Source organism: Crassostrea angulata, chromosome 5, assembly GCF_025612915.1.
Source record: "Crassostrea angulata isolate pt1a10 chromosome 5, ASM2561291v2, whole genome shotgun sequence".
Lineage (NCBI taxonomy): Eukaryota > Metazoa > Mollusca > Bivalvia > Ostreida > Ostreidae > Magallana > Magallana angulata.
Genome location: NC_069115.1, coordinates 470,327 through 494,268, shown reverse-complemented (window position 1 = coordinate 494,268; position 23,942 = coordinate 470,327). Strand labels below are relative to the sequence as shown.

At 32.1% G+C, this 23,942-nt stretch overlaps 1 protein-coding gene across 1 annotated transcript; it reads left to right on the top strand.

The window, feature by feature from the left end:
- The first annotated feature begins 5,704 nt into the window (after nucleotides 1-5,704).
- Nucleotides 5,705-23,528, top strand: LOC128186185 (organic cation transporter protein-like). The gene is made up of 11 exons (XM_052855952.1): nucleotides 5,705-5,944; nucleotides 11,834-12,064; nucleotides 12,272-12,575; nucleotides 14,424-14,527; nucleotides 14,732-14,886; nucleotides 15,340-15,508; nucleotides 15,623-15,838; nucleotides 15,993-16,219; nucleotides 16,592-16,773; nucleotides 19,429-19,577; nucleotides 21,568-23,528. Exons 2-11 carry the CDS (start codon nucleotides 11,922-11,924, stop codon nucleotides 21,719-21,721), a joined length of 1,803 nt encoding a protein of 600 aa, XP_052711912.1. The 5' UTR covers nucleotides 5,705-5,944; nucleotides 11,834-11,921; the 3' UTR covers nucleotides 21,722-23,528.
- The last annotated feature ends 414 nt before the right edge of the window (nucleotides 23,529-23,942 follow it).

Below are 23,942 nucleotides of genomic sequence, written 5' to 3'. Positions count from 1 at the left end.
ATATATTCTAAAAATTTATTATTTATAGCATACAAAAAATAAGTATATTTCTGAATGCATATTTAATGATCTTTATTTTTTCAAAGTAAAAAATAAAATAAATTGCCTTGTGATAGATAAAAGTCACCTATAACTGAAATAAGGGAATGTATAAATCATGTATTGCCGCCTGACGTTATTTATACATATTTCCATTAAAGTCGTAAGTCAAGTGTTTCCTTTTTATTGTTTAAAACATTATATTTTGTCGTTTTTAAAAATCAGGTTAATCTATCCTGTATCTTAGTTGTAATCAAAACTTTTTTCGTGTGTTGTGTATATTTATTACGAATGACCATCAAATAACTATTTAATTTGAATAAATAGCACATATTTTTAATTCTCTGACGCAAACCTTCTTTGATTTCCTGGCAGGTTCGTTAAAATAATGATTTTGACATAACTTTATGTACATCTATATGTTGTATAGGGTTCCAATCATATACCTGGTATTGTTGATGTTGTAAAATTTGTTCGTGTACTCTGCATCCATTAAAACAGTTCACATTATATCATGTTGAATTATTTGCTATGTTGTTTTATTCAGAATATTTATTTTGTGGATGCATTTAAACCAATATTGTTCTTGCATTCATCCAAGTTGTACCTTATCTTTAAACAAATAAGTGTTTTGTATAAAACACTCTCTAGTAAAATTCGTAACAAAAATGTGACACACAGATCCCTTTGGTAAAAATAAGAAGGATTTGAATGTCTTAAATATCACCATTTCATTTATATCAAGTAAGTCATAAAGGTGTGCACAAAAGACACCAAAAGGAGACTTAGAATTCCAATATAGTGCTCATAAAAACGTAAAAAACTCAGGCGACCGTCACAGCATGTGGGCCTATGTTTTGAATTTTTACCACAGCCGAATTTCTGTTTCAATTTACGATATATGTTTAAAGGTTTTTGATTGTATCAAAGTAAGTAAATTGCCATGGATATCTTATTTTGTTTTCGTTTGAATGCAGTGCAAAGTTTGATATTTTACAGAGTCAGTTTTAAGTGAAATTTATATCATACAACACAAGAAAGCATATTGACGCAAGCGTCAAATGGGCCGCAAAAAATAGAATTGTTGTATGAATCATTGGTTGTTTACATAAAACACACCACAAACAAGAAAATACCGAGTTGGTTGTACTAATTTTTATGGTAAATGCTAATATACTTTCAGCAACTTGTTTTGAAGTTTAACATTTTACTATCATCATAAAGAATCGAGTTCATTACTGTAAGCATTTCTAACGGTAATTGTATGACCATTGCCATAGTATGAAGTAAGGGAGAACACATTGATCTGTACATTACTCTAATACAAAGTTCAACTCATTACTTTTCTCTTGGAGATTATGTATTTCAAACCATTTTTGTTGCATTGTATTGAATGAAAACTTAATGCATTAGTTTATATGATTTTAAGGGACCTCATGATAAAATAGTAATGGATTAGTTCAAATTTTCCTTTTTTTCATTACGAGTAAAACAAAAACTATGTGATATTTTTTAAAAGGCATAAAACATATTTCTACATGCAAATTTACTTTCAATTCATAAAAAGAAGCAAAATCTTAATTCTATCAAAAAAGAACTATCCCGCAGAAACGCAGTAACACTATTTAAATGTATATCAAATAACGGACCACCTCCCGGCGGCTCTAAATAATGTTATTCACGCTTTTCATCAAAATTCCTTTAAAATCAAACTATTTTTACGATATTAAAAGATTGTATTTTATGAAAATTTAATCTGACTAATATATGTGTCATCCGACAAATTAAAACGACTGGACTGCGTATGAATTAATTCCATTTAAATTTGAAACTATTATCAAATCGCTATGCTTTAACAGTAAAAACTGGTTGAATGACATTAAATAGATAAAGGTAACTTAAGTAGAATGTGTAATTCTGAAAAAAATCATTTTTACTAAGAAAAGAAACACAAGGAACCAGTGACAAGTACAATCATCATATGACAGTATTTTTTTCTAGTTAAAAGCATCAAAATGATGATTTTATAAAAATATGCTTTTATGAGCAAAGGGTCATCAAGTTATCTAGAAAAGTAACAAGAATAACACTTTATTTCAAATAAGAAATTCCTTAAATATTTCTCTGACCGTCAAGTCACTTAAGGCTCCTGTTTTGAATTTGTACTACATCACAATTTCTCTTTGTTATTATACTAAATGTTTAAAGGCTTTGAAAATTTTGCGGATGAAAGTGAGGTTAAGTTGCATGTCGACATTAATAAGTTGCATGTCGACATAAGGAAGTTGCATGTTAACATAAATAAGTTGCATGTTGACATCAATAGGTAGCGTATCTAGCATCTTGAAAGTCACATGTTGACGATATTTGAGATTTTTTATAACTCTTATTTGATTGCAGTTTTCTTGCATGTCAACATAGTTATGTTGCATGTTGACATAACTATCTTGCATGTCAACATATTTATCTTGCATGTCCACATTTTTAAGAGAAAAATAACTTGCACACAAGGGGCAGAGATATGCCACCATAGTAAATGGTTCTAAAATAAAGTATAGGTTCAGTTACAATGACTTAAAAATCCTCTGAAGTTTACCATTTATTTCGTAAGAAAAGCGATTGTATTTTATGTAAAATATAAATACACTGAAATAATTAAACCTATATACCAAGTAAAACGATCTGTCTTCGTATATAAAATTCTGTAACTTTTAAAATCGACTTTCAAATTATTGTCAAGCGATTAAGTTTTAACGATTATCTAAGAAAGCATTGAATGGATAACCGTTACTGTCCTGAAACGTCTAAATCCAAACAAAAGCATTTTTCACACAAAGTCAATCGACGTATTACAGGCTTTCAATGCAAGCCTTATGCATTTAGATAATGCTTATTCGCAATAGTCAAGTCCAAAAAGAGCTGGGAATGGTGGATTGAAGAATGAGCACGTTGATGATGTCAGATCTAAAATTGCCCAGATGTGTAAATGTCAAGGACTGTTAAATATCTAATAAAATGGATATCTTTGCATGTCACAATCTATTTTTGTTAATATTGCAACTGGATTTCTGTGAATTGAAGTTAATCTAATGTGCTGTCTCACTAATTTACATCACAACGAACGTATATACAACGTATAAACAATCATTTGTTTTATGTTTATCAAAAAAAAAAAAAAAATCATAACACTACCAACAAATTCCTCAACTACAATCAAACGTCCCCACAAACCAGGAAAGTTTGAACATTGACCCTCACTATTACAAATGATTCCACCGTATGCATTTAGTTTAATTATACTTTCATGTTAAATACTGAAATCTGATTGGATTAGACGCAGCTGGTAATCCGTTCTATTACCCTCAGCGTTAGCAACACACTTGGCAACGGGTAACACAACGAATTGCTACATACGCTTAAAGTAGGCACATACGGTTCGGCGTAGAATTCACCTCATTTTTATATAAAAGCAGTAAAAGTTTATTTGAAAATAAGACATTCAGTATAATAAAATCAATAGTGCCTGTTTGGAAGGGTAACTGTTGAAATTGACACCCCGAGAAAACCATTTTAACCGACGCGAAGGCACTATTTATATATTGATTGTATTGACTTCTGTGAATTGAAAGACAATGTTATAACAAATTGCTTTGCTTTTGTAATTAGTGATTTTGGAAAGATTCAACAAACGCATGAATCTGTCCTGTACATTACCTCTAGCTATCCAATAGCTAGAGAGTTTTTATGCAGCTACATAACTATATTGGATATAGTGCGGGAAGTCTATATTGGGCTGCATTTCAGTGCTATAAAGGACACTTCAAGAAAAGATAGTGTAGATTCCCTATTTTACGCGAGTACTTAATTTCGCGATTCTATCGTTATGCATCAAATCGCGAGAAACTAAAATCGCGAACACCAATTATTGTGATCGGCTTCGGCCGATCACTGTTGTGTCCATATGAGGCATCCGGTAAATGCTTCCACGTGCGCACACATTCCGCTTGCATAAGTAGTTCTTATAAAAACTTGAAGTTTGGTTTAGTATTTATATAACATTTTACTCAGTTTTATTTCAATTCATTTACTTTTAGAGATGCAAACATGCATTAAATACCGTTCGACCTGTTAATTCAAGAATGCACATTTTGTCTCACGCGTAAGAATTTCGATCGAAAGATTCATTCAGTAATGCAGTTGACCTCGATGAACTGATCCTCGATCTATTGATGTTGCATAATAGTAGCTAGGAAGACGGCTTGATTTATAATACAATACAACTCTTTCTTTGTATACGTGTTAATGCTATTTGAAGAGCCCTAGCTACTCAGTATTCTGAAGAAGAAGAAGATACATTAACATTTAATAATTACGTTAAAAATATAAAACTAGACAAGGAGTTTACGAACGGCTTTCCCAAAATTTATTTCAAAATTGAATTTGTTGACGGTTTATAATGATGAAATTTTGGTGTACAGATTCAAAATATCCTATATTTTGTAAAAATACAGTACTTTATAAATTTTTTTGCATCCAACTGAACATGTTGATTGCTTCTAGCTATCTATGTATCATTATTGCCGATCATTCCTTTAAAAGGAATACTTGTTTATCATATACCCTAATAGTTAACATCTCTCCGAAAATTAAAGCGAGATTTCAAAATTTGCGAGATCTCCTTTTTACGATTTTAATGTATATTAATTTCATGCGTATAATAAGGAATTAACAGTAATTTAAATGACCCGTTTTTGCGCAATTAGAAGAAGTTATTAGATGTCACATATAAAATCAAATGTGATTGATAACAGCCAATATCAAAATTGAAACACGATAAAGTTGTGTTATTAAGTGAATAGGGTGTTAACTTAAAATTTCTTTAAAGTTTATTTTCTGGCAGGTGTTCGCCATTCAGTCACTTTTAAGTGAATACTATAGTCACCTTATGTTGAATAATTAACAGATTTACGCCATATAGTCACTTTTGAGTGAATTTCTCAGTCCTGTACCTTTATATGGACTGAATAACATATGTACGCCATATAGTTACTTTTAAGTTAATACTTTAGTCATGTAATGTTGACTGACTAACAGATGTTCGCCATATAGTCACTTTTATGTAAATACTTTAGTTCAATAATGTTGAATGAATGACAAATGTTTGCCACATAGTCACTTAAAGTGGATACCTTAGTCACCCTATGAGGCCTGAATGACAGAGCCTCCTCCTGATGTGCATGCAAGGACATACATAGCCAAAATTAACAGGTTTCTTCCAACCTAAAGTGGTTGGTATTTGTTTCAGTTCTTGAATGAATTACAAGTCCTCTTTATGTCGGTTTATTTTTACTTCAATGTTTATTGACGTAGTACTCTTCTCGATTACATATTGCATACATAAAAGGGTAGACTCTTTAAATCTTGGTATTTTCCCCATTGAATCCCATGCAGGTAAGATAAAGATTATTGTTCCTCATTGACAGATTAATTCATTTTTTTTATTTTTATGCAGATGTTTACAAAGACCGTGGTAAATAACTGCGAGAAGTGTCAGGCATTGCATACAATAACCATAATTAAAAACGCTGTTTTTTTTAATCTTTTATAAATTAAACAAAAATAACTATTGAAACAACTCTATCCATCTCTGTAGTAGCGTTTTCAGTTTATTTAAAATAATCAAAAGTCGAAAGGCACGATAAAATGCACATAAGCATTTTATAAGAACAAACATCTTATGAATATAATGACTTATTTGACCATACATTTTTTATTAAGCACTCAATTGGGTTTGGTAAAAGTAATGGTGGAGGAAACATAGAAATGTTCAAGTTTGTGATGAAAAAGATGTCCAGAAGTTTAAATGTGAAGTTACGGGAAATCTCTCGTGTTACAAATTTTCAACGTGAGATTAGCAAAGACTAATACCCTCCTTTGCTTTCACAATAGCTTTCGAAACTCTTATTCTTTTTTTTAAATTACGTGTTCTTTATTTGTTATTGTGTCATAAAAGACATCAAGAAAACGCTTACAATAAAACTTCCACGTTAAATGTAGATTTAAATATCTCAAATATTAGTTTTCACTTGAATTGAGGCATTGTTATTCAGCTGAATCGAATTTCATACTAGGGTATGTATAACCAAAGTTTGCTATTAGTTTTTTTACATCTTCTTTATTATGTTACTTTATAAATAGACCAATGTAACTGATATAGTCATATCATACCATAGAATATTATGCTATATCATAGCATAGGGTATAATTTCAACTCATTTTTTTAATGACCTGTTAAAAAACAAATGTATACTTAACAAATCAAACTTTAGTTTTTTAAATATACTATTTAGAAAATCTGAAACTCTTCTCTGTGTAGTGGTGGTTATGTTCAAATCCCAAAGCATACCATAGCATAGCATATCATTAAGTCTTTATTTCAATTTCTCAGAACATCAAAATATCTTAGAGCATATCATTAAAATAGCATACCATGGCATATCATAACATTGTAAAAGATATGCATGAGTTAAACTGTAGTTAAAGTAATTACAAAAAATTATGAAAACTTAACATGCAAATCTCAGAGTATTGCAGAAAAATCCCAAAGCGTATCATTGAAAGTGCATACCACAACAAGCCATAAAAATGTTTAAGATATGCATTAAATGACAAAAATATTTGTTGTGTCATGATATTTTAAAGATTTGAATTTAATTGGACGTTCCCTTTGAAAATTAAATGTGTAAATGTATATTTGGAAAAATGAATATTTATAAATCAAAATAAAGACTGGGTATAAATTGTATTGAAGATAAATTCAAAATGCAAAACAAAGGTCGATGAAATATAATGTTTTAAAAATATGAATGGTAAAGTCCGTAGATATTTTGGTAAAAATCTGAAAAGTCTGTAGACAATTAAGTGATTAATTATGGTCTAACAATTAGTATGAAAAGCGACCCGGTGGAAGATTGTATTTGCTGACAATGTCGCTGTATCGACCATAGAACTAACGAAAAGATTATTCCAAACGAGACTGTTGCTAGTCCTGTTTAATCAACTTGTTTGTCAGTAGCTTGCCTCGCCTTAGAAACTGTTCATACGAAGAACAAGTCCTTGCGTATCGAATTTACTAAGAGACAAAAGCACCATATGCAGATGATGAAGGTATATTGCTACATTAGTAAGGAATGTTGACTATAGAAAAATTGAAGTCATTGCGTTAATTAAGAACGTTTTGTTATTAGGTTGCCATCAATGTCCATGTCCAGTAAAATTTCAAAATATGACACAAATGATACAAATTCTGTGGTATCATTTATTTCAAGTTCACTTGGATAATTCGAATCGACGTAAAGATGGAAATCAATAATAGTATATATACATTTAACATGAAGTCAAAATTGAAACACATACATTACATAAGTACGCTATGTTACCATCTCTTTCCATGCAAATTGGATAAGATGTTTGAAAAAAAAAATCGGGGTTTTTATCTTATTTTATCTTTTCTTCTTGGTTTTTTTTTAAATATACATGCACAAAAATACAAAACTTATGCGAAAAGTACGTTGAAAAAAGAGAGTAGCTGGATAGAATACAGACAACTTGATTTTCGTTCACTAGTCCATTATACAGATATGGTTTTGTAAAAGTTATGGATCAATACAATTTAATATGACAACAAAATGACAACAAAATACTTAATAATTTCCAGCGTAACATTTTAAAACCTATATCGGGTTAATGCTTAAATTGCGCTTACGACAGCATCGTTTTCCGGTATAACCATGTATATAGCCTAAGAAAAAGTATTACTAAATTATGAAATTAAAGCTACGATTGGTTTTATAATTAAGAGTTTGATGAATAACAGGTAGTTTTGGCTTAACTCACCTCGTCCCTTTGTATACAATTATCCCAATGTTTTGCTAAATTCCTTTTACGTTTGATATTAGTACTCTCCATTAAGTATTCTCTAAGGACCCCTATACTGTCATTGTAACTGTGGTACTTCATTCTAATGTGATGTATTTTTTTTTGCTTTCCTATGAGTACGCGCTATTTTTTTTCCATCTGCATGTTTTTTTCATTGCTTCTACTAGCAGTTATTTGGTCTTCTTTAACAAGTTTAAAATAATGGTAGCCGGTAATCTTATTCCACGAATGTTAAACATTCAAGTACTAATTTACAAAGACATGAACTCTTTCATAAAGGTGTAATGTGTTAAAATATATTCTGATTTCGGTGTTTCTTTTGACGAAAGATTTTCGTTGTTTTGATGTCTTCATCTACTGACAATTCTTCTATAGTAGGTGAACTGTTTTTCCTCTATTTCGTTGTTGCTGATGATAATATTTCCAGTTTGTTTCGGATTGCATATCATATTTTTGTAATAACATCGATGTAGAGACCAATTTGCTTGACTGAGGTTGTTAGGCTAATAGCCGGATTGTAAGTCCTGACAAAATTCATGGAGGATCTTAGGAATAGGATGAAGAAGGCATATGAGCTTGCATCAACAGCAGCAAATTGCAAGTATCGAGGGTAAACATAAAAAACAGATAGATTGGAAGAAACTGTTTACATCCCCCAGAAGCAGCGTTACCCAACAATTCCTGTTTACACGGTATTCAAGGAAAATGAGAAAAAAGAAAAAAGACACTATACCAAAATAGACTTCTTCCTATTGGGCATTTGGATGCATTTTGGCAAAGACAGTCGAGAAATATTACCAGCGAAACACCACCTGATATAATACCACAAAATGACCAGCATCAAATCAGAGAGGATGAATCGGAACGTAGTGATGAATCCAGTGAAAGTGAATCAGAAATAGATGTACGGGTACAATACGCAGTAACAGAGGAGTACATCACCATACGATGTACATGTACAAGATGTTACTGGAGAAGATCAGCAAAGGGAGAACGTTGGGGACGCCCAACAAGCTGATGACACAGAAAACAATTTTGCTGAACATCAGCAACCTTTAGCTGAGGAAAGAGAAGACCAGATGCAGTTAATGCTCTATCTAATGAGGAATTGGAGGCACTGGAATATGAAAATGAAGAGCCAAGAAAGAGATATAAGAAGAAGCACAAGAACAAGAAAACAACCAGCATGGTTAAGAAGCGGTGAGTACGTCAACACAATTCAACAAAAGTAAACCAAAGTTCTGGAGTGGAAACAAGGTGAAAAGTTAAAATACCTGTAAAGGGTTTGAGAATAAGATAATCGAAACGATGCTTGATATTGTTAAACATATATTTTTTAGCTGTTTCATGCCGATGATACTATACAATTCGCGAGTAACGCTTGTGTTTACTGTAAATAGTTTGAATTATGCGTATGGTTTTGTTTGTTAACCTCGTAACTATAATCATATGAACCATGTTCGAAAAAATATGCGTAGTTAAATGACGAGGACGTCATTTTCCAGAGGTGGGGTGGGGTAGGAGTGGGAGGGTTATGTAGTAGTGTTGATTCTGCGTGTGTTTGTATATATTAAGATTACTCAGAAAATGAAATGAAATGTGTTAATATTCATGTTGTTTTCATCAAATCATCGTTTCATTCTATATTCATCTTTTTCTATTGCCTGTTACTATTGATAACTAAACGACCTGACCGACAAGACAGTTGTACAAATAATATTAACATATTAACGTATTTGATTGGCCTAGACACTTTGGTGGGTAGTGAATTTTATAAAAGGCATTGAACAGGTTCTAAAAGTGACCAGACCACTAACGACTTAAGGCGATACATAATTCTAGCCTTATATATATATATATAGAGAGAGAGAGAGAGAGAGACAGAGAGACAGAGAGACAGAGAGTTATGAGTTATTTACAGCACGCATAGTAAGTAGTCTTTTTCTCCTACTAATATTTCCTCTTTTGAATAAGTGAATTAATGAATATTTGTTATAGTCTGCCAAAATTATATAATCATTAAGTATTTATATAATTTTGCTTTATAGATATTGAGAACTAATGTTGAAGTTTAATTGTAACGCTGTATTCAATCCTTTAATATTTCATGTACATTTTACTTGAAATACGGCACTGTTCCATTTATAGGTAATTGTAAAAGCTACATTGCCCAGAGATATTTATGTAGACTCAGCCCGATTTCATAAATCGGTACGATATCCTTAGATATGCACATTATTACATTGGTTTTATGTGTAATTCTAAATTATTATTTTATGGCTACTTATAACAAGTAACTAGATATATAGTTGCTGATATCATTTTAAATTATCAAGTTCAATAATATAAACGTAATTATTTTGTTAAAAATGTTAAACACACAGCAAATACATGTGAGCACGCAAATGAAATTGTAATTTGTCTAATGTATATCAATATTTATGTTGATTATTTTAGGACTGATCCCATTTATATTATAGTCCTGGGGTCAGGCAAACAAATGATATAACCCACAACCGGACTTGTTTTTCATCATATAAACACCGGCTACATATTAAACATTCCTTTAAGGCCTCAATGTTGTCAGTACCATTGACCTTGTCATTTTTTAGATGTCTTATTGATGTGGTGATCTTCTGTAATGTATTCGACATATATATGTTTAAAGTTGGTATGTTTTTGTATGTGGTCGAATTTTTATGTCTTGAAGACGTTTCTGTCATGTTCCAAATATGTATTCTAACTTTAGTATCGTTGCTTTAAATTCACATTGTGTGTACATACAAATAACATAAAGGGTATTCTTATGATAAGAGAGAGAGAGAGATAGAGAGAGAGAGACATCGAGAAATATAGCGACATGGAGAGATATAGAGAGGAAGAGAATGTGTACTAAAATAGGCAGCGCAGAACAAAATACAAACTAATGAATAAAATTCCGATCAAAGAAACATTAAACATGTGATTTGTTATACATATCATAATTTATTTTATAACTGGTCTTTACCAATGCAGAGTTATCATTTGATGGTCTCCTTCACTATTTTCTTGTCTTGTGATGCTATACGAGGATTTAATGTCAACTTTCGTACATGCTTTTTCTGCTTTTTGAGACAGATGGTCTACGAAGTCTCTTTCCTCCTGTTTGCATTCTATTTTTCTTCACTTTTCGCATACCGTTTTGTTGTCGAATTTTTGATCCAAGAACATCAGCAACCTTTTATATGTCTTTTGATGCAAGAACATTGTTATTTACTTTTTCGACTGCGTTCGATAATCCCCGGTGTGTCACTTTGTTTAATTTTATGATTGTATCTTACATGTGTTCCTCTCCACTCTTTATAATCACTTTATTTAATTCAGGTGTTCTTATACACTCAATCTGTTTGAGAGGGACAACTGACGTTTTTCGGCGATGTTGATGCTTTTGATTTCAGTATTTATTGTTTTCTATTCGTTTTAGTTTGCTACTTTGGCCACATTTTTTTGTCTTTACAAACGGTAGCTGATGGTCTAAAGTCAATTTGATCTGCTCTAATATATTATGGACATAATCCCCATCTTCGAGCAGTAGAAATGTTATTTATAACTTTACGTTGTTGACACATGCTAGGACTAATGCAAAAAAAGAGTTTTTTCTATTATCGAGAAATTTCACCGTAAAAAGCTCACCATGTGCTGCAAAACGGTTCTAAAATAGATATAAGCTCGCAATGAATTAATAAATTATTTAATATCTAGAAAAAATATTACGAATAAAACTAAAAGAAAATTCATCCAATAAAATATCCATGATAAAAAAAATTAATCAGATTTGACCTTATTGAATTAACAATGTCAGTTTTTTTGTTTTCAGTTGAAGTCTATCGATCTTTGTAAGAAATAAACAAATGGTATTGGTGAATGCAGTTTGTCTTTTTCTGGTCTAGAAAGAACAATAAAAGATGGCGTATGATTATGTGTTCCAAAAGATCGGATCGTTTGGTCGCTACCAGAAGTTAATTTACTTGTTTCAGACTCTTCCTGTAGTGTTTACAGCAATACAGACATACCTGTCCGTCTTCATATTATATGTCCCAGATCACAGGTATAACTTTCAATGATTAAAATAGTTATAAAACAAGAATCAACAAATTAAAGATTTTACTTTTAAAAAAGGCATTTATACCTTACAAAATAAAAGGAATAACACTGATATGAAAAGAGAACAAAATCTGTTTAAAAAATACAAAAATATAAATTTTATGAAATGTATTTCCGTAACCCTGGTTTGATTTGTTCCTTAACCAAACAGATGCGCCAAACCTAACATCAACGAAACAAAGCTACATATGGAAGGCGTCAATGCAATTAATTCTTCGATGCTGTACTCAAAGTGTGCACGATATTTCAACAACCTGACCATGGAGTCCTTACATCAGCTGTTTGATCCAAGGACCGAGAGCTACAATCAACATTATGACTACAATAACAAGCTTATGCATACAAAATACATCTCATTTGAAACTTCTGCTGATGGTAATTCCACCATGCACTCGGCAGAATGTAAACGCTGGGAGTACGACACAACAGAATTTGAAAAGACTTTTGTAACCGAGGTAAATGTGTGTATTACATATGCTACATAGGTATATATATCTATGTACAACACATAATATATATAGTTATGTATATAACGCAAGAACTAATTTGTTATATATTAGTATCACGGGGAGATGAATTTGAAATATTTGTTACACAGATTGATTTGTTTATCGCATTTGTTCTACTTGTATTATATGGGCGATTTATTTATTACATGTGTATTCATGTTAAATACAGGTGACCAAAACAAGTGCATGCTAAATTTTGAGACATAGAAATATTATATCACATGCCGAACCTCTGCCATACCGTCATTTAAAGGGACGCGATTTGAGATCAAAAATTTTATTGTTACTTTTTATGTATAAAATAGTTTACTGGTGCATTTTAAATGATTGACCAAAATGTTAAAGTCAGGTTACAAGCGAGATACAGAGGTAAGAATTGAAAGTGATGTAAACAAAGCTCGAGTTTGATAGTTGTTTACAAAAATGTAATGTAGAAAATTACCATTTCTTAGACAAAAAATCATGTAAAAAACAAATGAAACTAATTCAATATCTTCTTAAATAATATTATCAACTAAAGAAAGTGACGTTTGATTGAAATTTAGACCAATACAACGAATATGTAAAAAAAATGACAATATTCGAGCTTTGTTAACAAAACAAAAATTTATAAACTCTGCATCTTGCTTATAACTTGATATTTGAGTTTCAAATTCTGACATAGCATTCTGAACTTTTATATTTATCAGTATAAATATTGAAAAACAGTCAAATCATGTCCAAGTCCCTTTAAATGTTAACAAAATGGTCTGCAAATGTGTCTAAATGGCATAATTTGCCATTCAGTCACATTTAACATTTCAGTCGACTGAATCCCAGAGCTTCATCCCATTTAGGTAAGTGTAATGCCACTTAGTAGTTGTAATTTCTTTTTACATCTAATATTTGAATATAATGAGTTTGTGTACAGTCATTTTATGCATATCTTTTACAATTTAATGCTATGCTATGGTATGCGATTTTAATGATATGCTATGAGATTTGCATGGTATGCTATGAGATTTGTATGCTATGCTATGAGAAATTGAAAGGAAGGGCTTAATTATATGGTATGCTATGCTATGCTATGCGATTTGAACAAAAACGCCTCCATACACAGAAGAGTTCCACACATTTCGAAGTAAAATAATAAGAAGCCAAAGTGTACCACAAATATATCATGTAAACATTTATTTTTTTCAAATAAAAACATTTAAAACTGAGTTAAAATAATGGTGTATGCTATGCTATGGTATGATATGACGAATGCAATTCTTTGAGATTGTATGCTATGGTATGAGATTCCAATGCTATGCTATGAGATTTCAATGCTATGCTATGAGATTTCAATGCTATGCTATGGTGTATGTTGTAAAAGATATGCTTGAACTGACTGTAGCATATATGTAACAAATTAAGTATGTGTATTGTTGATTAATGTAGTATTAATCCAGTTTTAATTGCATTCTAGAAAATTTCAAAGGGTTGGAATTGGGATATTGCAAATCCAATGATACAATTGCCCCGACCCACCAATCTTAGTTTGATCTGAATCCTAAAACACGATGAAGCTCTGCTTTTCAGTTAACATAGGCGACGTAAAGAAGACTTGAATGTTACTTAACGGTAACTTAAGCACGACTTAACAAAATTACTCTGTCATTAAGTCACATCAATGACTTTTCAGTTGAATTTTAGTTGACAAAATGGCAGGGCTTAATCCAGGGCAAGTGCTTCACTTTAAATAAGATCAATTTTGTTAAGTACAAATATCATCTTGCCTGTTTAGGTTTTTAAAACTATTTCATTTTGCAGAATAACCTTGTATGCAGTAAGAAGTTATATCGAACGCACGCTATTGTGTTTTTTATGGCTGGTTTTACTGTTGGGTCCCTTTTCATAGGGATTTTCTCTGACAGGTACATGTATTTGTTGAGTGGGGTAGTTTAGTTCATATTTTTTTTTTTATTTTCTTAATTTTTTAAAAATTATGTTTTTGTTTTAACCAATCTGATATTAAGTTTTATCTTTAAATATTGCTTATCAATGATTAACTTCTTACGTTTATAGAAAATATATATGAACCATGATCTGAAATCTCATACGTTTTTGTTGTATTTTAGACTTGGTCGAAAAGTTGCTTTCATAGGAAGCATTGTGCTGTACGTTGGATCAAACGTTTCTTTGTCTTTTGCTCAGGAGTTCTGGGAATTTTCAGCGCTTCGATTGGTATCGGGTGTTTCCGTTGGAGGCTTAATTACTACATGCTACGTTATGGGTATGTGTCCAAACAATGAATATTTTATGAATCGACAGTGTATGATCCAAAAGTTAGAAGTTCTGATCATGTATATAATATGCAAAACTTGCAATATTTTGACTTACTGCAGTAGTAGTATATGAGTACCCCGGTATGTGATTGTTAATGTGTTTTAAGGGCAATACATATGTAACCAAACAGTGAAGGGAAAATGAAAATGGAGTACCGTGCATCTTTTGACCTGATTTGTATAATGAATACAGAGGCATTGACCTACAATATAATTATATACAATACAATATACCGGTATACAATACATTATATGAGAAAACTGACAAAGTGAAAGAAAATGCATAGGCTATAATTCACGTATACATTAATAATTCTTACTAACACACATAGAAAACATTGCCCCTAATACATCTATATGATGCCATTTGAAATCATATCGATACTTTTGATGCTTTTTAGACTTAGAGTTGGTTGGACCCGATATGAGGATGTTGGCGGGAATTGTGTACATGTTGTTTTGGGGAATTGGAGCGATATTGTTGACAGGAATGGCGTATCTCATTCGTGACTGGAGAAAACTTAACCTTGCTTTGGCTCTACCAACCATCTTATTCCTATTTTATACCATGTAACACAAAGGGTTTTCTGAATCAAACATAGACATTGTGACTACAATTTTCTTTATATTGATCGTATTTCCAAAGTTTATTTGTTCTGAAAGCTAAATATAATACTTTGTCAGTTGTGTACCAGAATCAACTCGATGGCTAGTCGTTCGAGGTAAAAGAGAAAAAGCAGAAAAAATCTTGAGACGAATTGCAAGAAGAAACAACCGACTTTTTCAAGAACCAATTCTGTCTGAGGAAGATGGAGTGGACCGTGCTCCACAAGTGTCATTTATAACTCTTTGGTCCCATCCTAGACTTTTGTGTAACACTGTTGTGTTTTTTTTCAACTGGTGAGAATACAAATATTTGAACCTTAAAAACTCCTAGAAATATATACAACTCATATGCTAAGAATTTAAAATCTTTTTATGAAAATTTATGTTGCTGACATTAATATAAGTTCATGAATGGTAAATATGGTTTTAAATATAACCCTATTCATAGGTTTGTGGTTGCCTTGGTGTTTCTTGGACTCTCGTGGAACGTCAATAACCTCGCTGGTGATGTCTTTCTCAATTTCTTCCTGACGAGCATCGCAGAAATAGTGGGTTTCCTCTTGTGCATCCCCCTTTTGGATCGTGTTGGCAGGAAGCCGGTATACGTTGTTTCCCTTTTTACGGGAGGTTTTGCGTTACTGTTGACCATGGTTCCTGTACTGGTAGGATCTCAAGGTAAGACATTTCATCAACACAAAAAGAGATCAAAATATGTAAAGGGTTTTCCTCTTCCGTGTCATCTTAAATTTCAAACAGTATACTGTGGAATCATTAAAATTCGTGGGGGCCAATGTTCGTGGATTCATTAAATTGTACAGGTTCGAAAGGACGCAATTTTATGTATTCTCTCATACTAACAAAAGGAAATATGACTTTAGAACACAAATCAATTAATTCGTGGAGGATATTACTTCGTGGATGAGAGGTATCCACGAATTTTACGAAATTTGTGCCACCACGAAATCTAATGATTTCTAATCTAATGATCTAATGATGACAGTATTCGTTTTAACATACAACCCGTTAGCTGCTTGATTTTATGTACAGATATACAATGGGTGATGTCCCTACTTTCTCTCGTGGGTAAGGTTGGTTCCTCCGCAGCCTTTGCTACAATTTTCCTGTACTCTGCAGAACTCTTTCCAACCGTCATCAGAAACACCGGCTTGGGAATCGCCAACTTCTGCGCGCGCACCGGTGGAATGATTGCCCCTTACATCCCTGATGTGGTACTTATTTATTTTATTTACTTCGTTTAAAACATGATATGCTGACAAAAGACCGTTTACGATCTAAACCATGATTCGTTAACTAATGGGCTATTGAAATTTTTATTAGATGTTTAATTAACTGACTTATTTGGAGTAGGTGATATAATCAGCTGACCGATACTTTAACTACATTCCCTGCGTAACAGTCTTAAAAATGTATTGGATTGTTTTGGGTTGATTTTCTTCTTCTAGCACCATAGCATGTCTCCTCCCAAAAATATCAAAAAGAAACTCGGTGCTGAAATTCAAAAGAAATTAAACACGACCCCATAACTGTGAATGTACAGGTCTTAGTATAAGTTAAGTTAGTGATACTGATTTATCTTCTTATTTTAAACCTATTAGGTTTTACAGACCACAAGTTTCGCGCACATAAGCATCAATTAGTTTCCGTCACATGAAATATGTGTACAAGCTTATAACTTCTGCTTATTTAAGGTAGATCCAATGTTCTGTGATGTTATACTTTTTTTTTAAATCTTTGAAATCATAACAATTTTTGCAAGATAGTTTTATATATTTAATGCGAATATAATCACATGAAGTAATTAGAATTAGTTATTACTTACTTAGTAATAATACAGGGTTTTTGCATATGCGATACAGTTAACTTTATATAACCCGTATCAGTCTCAGGGGCTGATACGTATTCTGCAGGGCTGAAATTGATCTACGGTGTTGATACAGATCCGTTTTACACCTCTCTTGGAACTCCTCTAATTTTTTCCACTTCAGATTTAGGTAAAATTTTAAAAAGACAATGATCCATACTTCACAAAACAACGTCTGACGTAATTCACGCGTTATTAAGTCTTCACTGAATTAGGCATAGAACATGTCTTCGATATGTTATTACATTATATGTTGATAAATATAATAATGCATACCATTTTCCATATCTAAATGTCTAAATGCTATATTTTCATTTAATTCTAACAATTACTTTTATAACGTGTTTGTAGTTTAAGTTTTTTGACATAGTTGATAATAAAATTAAACAAGATAAAAAAAAATTCTGTCTACAAAGATTTTACTTTTAATTTAACATAAAGTACGGTTTTATGCTAAAATATGCTATGATTTATGTCTATCTGAAATCTCAATAAGTGTGACGACGTGCATATTTTATTTTCAAATAAATGAAGAATTTACGTCTATTATGTTCAAATTAGTTCTGAAACCTGAGTCTGACATCATGATTATTTTTTGCAGTCTGTAATTTTTGGTAGTTTATTTTAATCAACTCTCCTATACACTTACTCGGGCAAAGCGAAAGTTAAACAGTGTTTGGACCTAAGCACAAATCAATACCGCTGACAACACTTAGTTCTTGAAAATAATCGATAAGAACTGCGAACGCTAACGCCCGTTTCCCGCCTAAATTTTACATCCAAATATTTTGGAATTTCTGTCAGATATTCAAAAACTCAGTTTTCTACTAAAAAGTATAATCAACTCCTAATCAATTTATATCAAAATAAAATTTGTAATCAAATTAATTATCTTTAAACAAAAGTTTTGCTAACGCGGGGTCTTAAAAAAATTCCATTGAAATCGGTCTCTATGAAGGAGGAAAATATTTTTTAGCGGCCAATATGAGCATAAAACTTAATTATAACATATTTACGATATATATTAAAGTAAAATTTCATTTTAATTCATATCTGTTAATTATTTTTCGAAAATTTACAAAGCAAAATTCTTTTTTGGAATGTATTTCGGTCTGTAGACATATGTCCCCCCCCCCCCCCCCCCCCGTGAAACAACAAACCCTTCGGTAAAAATATGCTAAATAACAATAATTAAATCCCCTCAAAAGGAATTTTTGTTTCACGGGGGGGGGGGGGGATGTTTTGAAAAACATTTCCGTTTTCCGTTATTTTCTATTATGAAATGAGCTATTTTAACCCAAAATACAAAGTTATCTCTCTTTGTTTGACCTTATCATTTATATTTAATGAAAATATACATAAATGTTTACATCATAATAAAAATATAACTTTGATTAGACAACTTTCAAAAAATGACTTTTAGTTAGGCGGTTAGACAATGCTATCGTTCGCAGTCCTTCGAAGATATGTCTTCTGAAGCATTGTTTTTCAAGAAAACTTATTTATTAATACCATGAAAATAATAAGATTTTAAATTGTACAAACAGTTTAGATATTTTTGAAAGTCGTATGTATTCCTATGCTAGAGTTCAATGTAGTCTCGTCAACCAGACGCTTGGCTGTCTCCGTTAATATCCGACAAAACAGAGTCTCTTTTGCTTGTCGGAGATAAACGGAGACAGCCGAGCGTTTGGTTGAACAAGACAAGAGTTCAATCTTGCCTGGATCCATACAATTTCTCAGAAATATTTCGATTACTGATACTATTTGCCATGCAAAATCACATATCGTTGATTTTGAATAAATGATAATCGATAAAATCAACTCCCGTCAGTATTCAGTACTTTGATTTCTTACGTCGATCAATGTTTTGACCAATAGAAAAAATGGGCATGTATTTCAGTCTTGTCAGTTTCTACAAAGCTATGAATTACTACTAATTTCTCAAAGAAATAGAGGGATCTTACTTTACGTTTAATCTTATCTTAATGTTATCTTACAGAGCCAAATAGTTAGTGGTGACTTCGGAAGAGTTCTTCCGATGTGTATATTTGGTGGCCTTGCAATTTTTGCAGGATTTCTCTCTCTTTTGCTCCCGGAAACAAATAAACAGGATCTACCAGAAACTCTCGAAGACGCCGAACGTATTTGGTAAGTGCCTTTAAACAAGTCACTTGACTGATCAATATTTCCAGCAGAGATATCCTGAGCTTTTATTTATTACTACAATTCATTCAAATTTGTGAAATAGAAACAGGGTTGTTTATAATGATTAATTTCTTATAATATGATAGCATCAAGAATGAATACTCCTGATCTATAAAAAATTAAATATTTTAGTTTTTAGGTCACCTGAGTAAATTCAGATGACCATTTGCTCTCCGTTTTCGTCCGTCGTCATGCGTCGTGCGTTAACAATTTTACATTTTTAACTATGGTTAGAGGAATCTTAACTGTGAAATGCATGGCTTTACCACTCCCGGGGCACCACGTGTGGGGCCAAATATGCAAAAAAAAAGCCAAATTTTCAATAATCTTCTTATCTACTCCCACACATGTGAGAAAATACTGGTTGCATAGTTATGATTTCCATGAAGCCCTCTACCAAAATTGTGAAATTCATGACCCCTTTGTTAGGGATTCAGGCTCTAGGGTGGGGCCAGTATGGCCATATAGTAAAAATATTTTAAATCTTAAAAAATCTTCTTCTCTATTCCCACACAAGTGCACAAAAAACTGAATACATGATTATGATGTCCACCATCTCCTCTACCCAAGTCGTGAAATTCATTGCCCCTGGGTCAGGGGTTCAGGACATGGGGGGGGGGGGCAATATAGTCTTAATGCATATGATGTTTAATAATTTCCTTCTTTACTCTTACACATCTGTAAAAAAAACTGATTATAATTTTGTTAACCAGGAAGTCGTCTACTGAAATTTTAATTTTCATTACCACTGGAGTATGGGTTTTGACACTAGGGCAGGGCTAAAATGGATGTATACATGTAGGTGTTAATGCATATTATGTTAAAAAATTATCTTATTTACTCCCACACACCTAAAGGGAAAACTGAACTCATGATTTTATAGACCAGATCTTTAAGTTTTTCGCCAAAATTATAGGTTTCACAGTTCTGATTGAAAGATTTAAGGCAGGAAGGTGATCGTCATTACACATTTATAATTTTTCTACTCCAGAATGAATCTAAATTAAATAAATGCATATATGAGACTCCTCAACAAGTTTGTGTATGGGTTATATGCTACTCAGGTGACCGTTGAGGCCAACTGTCCTTTTGTTAATTCAAGGTACAGCTCTGTCTGGCAGAAAAAAGTGCTAACATAGACTAGATATGATATATTGTACCATAGCGTGGCGTGTTTTCTATTGTTAAATGTGTGGGTTATATGTACCTACCCCACACTTTTTAAAAACTCCTCCCACTATCTCAGATAAAACAACATCACGGATGTTGTGTTCTAAAACGTCCATGATACTGTCTAGGTAGAGATTCCTCCAGATCAAAACTGCTAAACTCAACACGGATAACTGATTCAAACTAAGTTCTTCGAATAAATTTCATTTGTAGCTTGAGACAAAACAATATCGGCAATTGCTTTGTCAGAATGAATATTTTTATATTCTCCTCCATGTGTACGAACAAGTAGAGAAACGCGTGAAAGATGAAGTAAGGGTATCATGTAGAAAAGTTTTATAGAGAGTCAATCACGTGATAAGAACAATAGCGAGTAAATAGCAGCGGCCAATCGGATTTGACATTAATTATTCACGCTTTTGCGACATACATTTATCAATTAAAAAGCACGCATAACGAGCTTTTGTCCTGTCTCTAAGCGCACGGTTCATTTCGAGATGTGTCAGGGATAAAATATTCTTTTCACTTCAATTCCCCCATATTGTTCTTTCTTTTTCATGTATTTATACAAAAATTAATTTTATTTATTCTATTAATATTCAATTAAAACTTAGTGCAATTTCCCTTTACATTAAATTTACTTTAGCGAACATAAGGTAAATATTTCCTACAAGTTCTCCTTCGTAAAAATGTTACGTAATAGCTACAAATGACTTACATGTATGAGACAATTTCATGTGTTACTTTAACAAAACAATTTCAGGTTAAAAGGTCGCAGAGAACGAGGTAAAGATATTACAGTACCGCCGCCGTCGAACAGCAACACCCAACACGGTGATTTGATTCAGAATCTGAATGGTGAGACTCAGCAGAGTGTGGAGTTGGAAATGTTGCAGCCATTGAATGGAGAAACATAGAAAGTCAAGCTGAAAGAAAAATTTTTTACAGTCTGATTCTAGAAACAAACGTTTAAAAGATCATGTTTTCTTAATTATTTTAATGCAACAAAATTATACCCTATGAACAAGAGGAAAATCATAATATGCAAAATGTGTGAATATCAATGCTTTCTATAATGGGACATGTGACTAAGAAGGTATCCTTTATTGCATAAAAAAGTATCTAACTAAGGAATACGCTTCAATTGTATAGGATGGCTGTTCGGTGCATAATGCAGACAACATAATGCGCTGTTAATCAGTAAAATTTACTAAACGTAGAAGCCAAAACAGCCACTTCAATCAAATTGTTTTGCAAACGAATGCCTAATGTTACAAAAACCTCTATTTGATTTTTTTTTTTTTTTGGGGGGGGGTATCATTTCTTTTTCTTTTCTTTTTTTGATCAATTATTTATAATAGATTTAGTCAACATTGACACTTATTATCCCGTCGCACAAGATATAGCATCGCTTCTGTGCGTGTGTGTGTATGTATGCGTCTTCTTCAACAGAAAATCATAAGAAATATATATGGTCCCGTGGCGTTTATAGGTCAAAGTTGAATTTGTTTACTATTTACCGTGATCCGCAGCAAATTTATCCAAGTCTCTAAAATGACACCCACCTCCTACTTTAGCCCCTCTTTTTCTTTACTTATTTCTTCATCATTTTATTTAAACACTGATAATTTACTTAAATGATCTATGATCAACAATTTATTCAGCCAATCACCTAAGCCATACCTTTTTCTGCTCGGCTCAATCTTATATTAACTTAACATCCGGTGCAATGATACACTCACTCCTCAAATCAAATGCTTGATATTTTTTGGATTTAGATCTAGTTTAGGTAAAATAAACTTTTTGTAGTAATGGAGGGTTAGTACAATTTGGTTTCCTCAATTACATTTACATAACCTAATATTCCTATATAATGCATCCCCCAAACAATAATTCATGTGGCGAGGGGATGCTCCGCTTAGCGGTGCCCTTGCTTACTCTTATAAAGTAACAAAAACCTACTTTTTCATATTAACAATTGAATTTTTGCTTCTGCTCATTAGTTTATATATGAATCGTTATGATTAAAAAAAGTGTCTGAATTTAAATGCATGAAAATAATTGTTATATTTATGAAGGACTAATAAGTTGTCAAAGCTTGTTTCTTATCCTTTTGAGCATTCAGTAACATATGTTCAAAACAAACCAAAACTCACCAACATTAGGAGGTTATGTAATTATCGTTATGAGCTACTAGTTTCGGAGTGAACTTTATCGCTATCTGTCTGTTGGTCACTCTGTCCCAAATTTGTTTTCCAGACATGCTTTGTTTTTGTTTTAATTTGAAACTTGCTTTCTAGCTTCATAAGAATAAACTTTAGATCAAGTGTGACTCTCCTTACATGTTATCAGCAGGTGTATATCAGTAAATAATTTAATTTTAAAATCTGACTCGAATTTACGATCGGGTCAGTGCTACACTCCAGGAAAATATTTATAATCAGAACTTTTTGTAGCTTCCCATGTGTACTATTGAAATCTAGTGGTATTTGATTTTCCTTAAAGTTTATTCGGTACATAAAACAGATTTGGGATGCGGGTAGGAGACATTTGTTGCATTCTCAGAATGCATGTTCTTTTTCAGGAATAAGAGATACTTCAATACAATAGTCACTTGAGCTATCAAAAAGTGTTTGTACTGTTAATATATAAATATACATCTGTATTCTCTCTTCAAACAGCCATATGAATAATAATAGATTAATAAAAGTAAGTGCATAATTATTATTATTAATGATACACACAGTGTACAGCCGATTTTTTTTTTATTTTACAACTTCTGCCCTTTTCTAAATATTTCATTCTATTGCGTGGACCCTAATGTTCACGCATAAAATATACAAATGAGGTTAAACCGAATGCCGTGAGAAAAATAAATTAATCTGGTTCCTGCGCCATATTATGGGTAGCTAAGAGAACCAAGCTAACAAACGTTTATCTTAATCGGGATCGGGATTTCATGCCATATGTACAAAGACTCCTATTTATTTCCCATAAAACTCAATACGAACTATATGCCCTCTCAGTACTTTACTATAATGGTTTCAGCCAAATCTGTGGTATCATTTGAAACTTCATTTCAAGCCCTTTCAGAAAATTAACAAAAATATATTAGGGTATCGTGGCTTTTATCATGTT

What these genes read in the sequence shown, in the direction of transcription:
- LOC128186185 (XM_052855952.1), top strand. Translation starts at nt 11,922, where the DNA reads ATGGCGTATGATTATGTGTTCCAAAAGATCGGATCGTTTGGTCGCTAC. An exon ending in ATAGGGATTTTCTCTGACAG is followed by an intron (nt 14,528 to 14,731) that starts GTACATGTATTT and finishes GTTGTATTTTAG; the next exon opens with ACTTGGTCGAAAAGTTGCTT. An exon ending in GAAGACGCCGAACGTATTTG is followed by an intron (nt 19,578 to 21,567) that starts GTAAGTGCCTTT and finishes AAACAATTTCAG; the next exon opens with GTTAAAAGGTCGCAGAGAAC.